The sequence below is a fragment of the Hippopotamus amphibius genome, chromosome 8 (assembly GCF_030028045.1).
Source record: "Hippopotamus amphibius kiboko isolate mHipAmp2 chromosome 8, mHipAmp2.hap2, whole genome shotgun sequence".
Lineage (NCBI taxonomy): Eukaryota > Metazoa > Chordata > Mammalia > Artiodactyla > Hippopotamidae > Hippopotamus > Hippopotamus amphibius.
In genome coordinates this window covers 145,743,540-145,745,944 of record NC_080193.1, presented here as the reverse complement: position 1 = coordinate 145,745,944, position 2,405 = coordinate 145,743,540, and the positions used below count along the sequence as shown (strand labels likewise).

General features: G+C 52.3%; 1 protein-coding gene across 1 annotated transcript; it reads right to left on the bottom strand.

The window, feature by feature from the left end:
* Positions 1–200: 200 nt before the first annotated feature.
* Positions 201–1,151, bottom strand: LOC130859622 (olfactory receptor 12-like). The gene has a single exon (XM_057747204.1). It carries the CDS (start codon positions 1,149–1,151, stop codon positions 201–203), a length of 951 nt encoding a protein of 316 aa, XP_057603187.1.
* Positions 1,152–2,405: the final 1,254 nt, after the last annotated feature.

The following is a 2,405-nucleotide window of genomic DNA, read 5'->3' as shown; positions in this document are numbered from 1 at the left end:
AAAGAAGATGCCTTATCTATCCTTGCACCCCACACTTGCAGATCATGGTCCATTATGTGCTTTAGAAGAGTTGAATGAAATGGCAGATGAAAGAATGAATTAGGTGAACGAAGAATGAATTTTTCAAACTAAACCCAGTGCCTTCCATGAAGCCCTCTTATCCTGCCCTGAAGACACTTTGTCTCTCTGGCCACGCTCCTTCACGTGGCTGTGCACTTCTGACCCAGCCTCCACAGGGCATCCTTCACATCCTTGTTTCTCAGACTGTAGATGAGGGGGTTGAGCATTGGGATAACCAGGGTGTAGAAGACAGAGACCACCTTGCCCTGCTCCATGGACTCCACAGGTCCCGGCTGGGCATACATGACAAAAAGGGTCCCATAAAAGAGGGACACGGCTGTCATGTGGGGGACATGGGTGGAGAAGAGCTTGTGTCTCCCTGCTCCAGAGCGCATCCTCAGGATGGTCACTGTGATGTAGCCATAGGAGATGAGGACCACGAGTGTGGTGCCTACGATGATGAGGTCACAGAGGCCAAATAAGAGGAGTTCATTGAGGTCTGTGTCAGCACAGGCAAGCTTGAGCAGGGGGAGCACATCACAGAAGAAGTGGTCGATGTGGTTGGAGCTGCAGAACGGGAGGCTGAAGGTGAAGCTGGTCTGCACAATGGAGTTGAAGGAGCCTGCACAGTAGGAGCCCAGCACCAGGCAGATGCAAGCAGAGGGGCACATGGTGATGTGGTAGTGCAGGGGGCTGCAGATGGCCTTGAAGCGGTCATAGGCCATCACAGCCAAGAGGAATCCCTCAGTGGTGCCCAGTAGGGAGAAGAAGAAGAACTGGATCATGCGTCCCTCAAAGACGATGACCTTGGACAAGGACAGGAATTTGGCTAAGGTCTTGGGGTAGATGACAGATGAGTAGCACAAGTCCAGGAAGGAGAGGTTCTTGAGGAAAAAGTACATTGGGCAGTGCAGCCGGGCATCCAGGGTGATGACCATGATCATGGTGAGGTTCCCCAGTATGGCCACCATGTACAAGACAAGGAACAGAGCAAAGAGCCAGGCCTGGGTCTGCAAACCACTCTCAAATCCCTCCAGCACAAACTCCTGAAAAGGCATCACTGAGAGGTTTCCATTTCTGTGGGGTAACATGGCCCTGAGCTGGGTGACTCAGGGCAGAGAGCAGAGAGCAGGTGGGAGGCAGCGAGAGGGAGCAGGTCAATGTTACAAGGTCATCCTCCCTTGGAGCACAGGGACCTGGCAGTGTCTCACTGCCCATTGGCCAAGAGACCACCAGCTTCCCAGTTCTTCTTCTAGATGAGCTCAGACAAACCTGGATGGGGAACATTTACTCTGATTAACTAATTCAAAAATATGCAAGTTTACTCTCTTTGTGGGAGACTCTGAGCTGCTGTATGGGGTGTGCAGTGGGTTCCAGGAGCTTTGCAGACTGAGAACCTACCGTGTAAGGAGTGTTGCCACCCCTTGTGTCTCCTCTCAATAAATGCTTTCCACCCCCATGGGGATGCTCCTGAGCTGTGCCATTTCCACTCCTCACCTAAGTATCGAATCCTGCACTTTTAGTGCCTTATTCATTCATTCACTAATTTTGGAAATGTTTATTGAGCCTCTCATGCCCACTTGGTGTTTGGCTGGTGCTGATTTTATCTCCAGGCCTGGCTGGGAGCGCAGCAGGAACCAGCCACCACCAGGCAAATTTGGCTGTTTTCTGTGTGTCTTTCCTGCAGACCCTGAGCCCCATCTCAGTATCACTGGAGCCTGGACCACAGTGTCATTCTGTCTGCAGAGCACTGTGCATCCTTGAACATCTCAGGGGGCCTCCAGCCAATTTCCTGATTTTGGAAAATATGGGGAGGGAAAGCCCAGCTCCATGGTCTGAGAAGCAGCAGGACAGGGGCTGTGACACATTCAGGACATGGGCATGTTCTCTCCCTATTCTTGCCTCCGTGTCCCTGGCACCACAGCACACATCGTGGGGTGATTGCTTTGAGCAATGCGAGCCATCAGTATTGTCTCTTGTTCTTCAAGTTCTGGATCTTACCTAGGGTGCTTCTTAGTGTCCCTGTCACAGCCCAGACCTCCTTTGTCTGTCCTGAGCAGGGCTGACCACCACACTCACACAGGACATGGGGACCAGCTGTGTGATGGCCAGAGGAATGGTCAGGGGAGATTCAGCCTGAAGAGTGAGGAATGCGGAAGGAAGGGGGGCACAGAACCACAGTGCCTCCCAGGAAGAAGAGGAGGATTAGTAAGAAGGTGTAAGCTTATTTCAGAGCAGATTCCATGTTTTGTAGAGGTCTGATCTGCAGCAGCATGGAGCAGAAGGCTTTGGAGGGATTCAGCTCCCTGGGAGTGGGGGTGTGCAGGCAGAGCCTGGGTGGTCAG

Coding starts and splice junctions, on each gene's coding strand:
- LOC130859622 (XM_057747204.1), bottom strand. CDS start 1,151: ATGTTACCCCACAGAAATGGAAACCTCTCAGTGATGCCTTTTCAGGAG.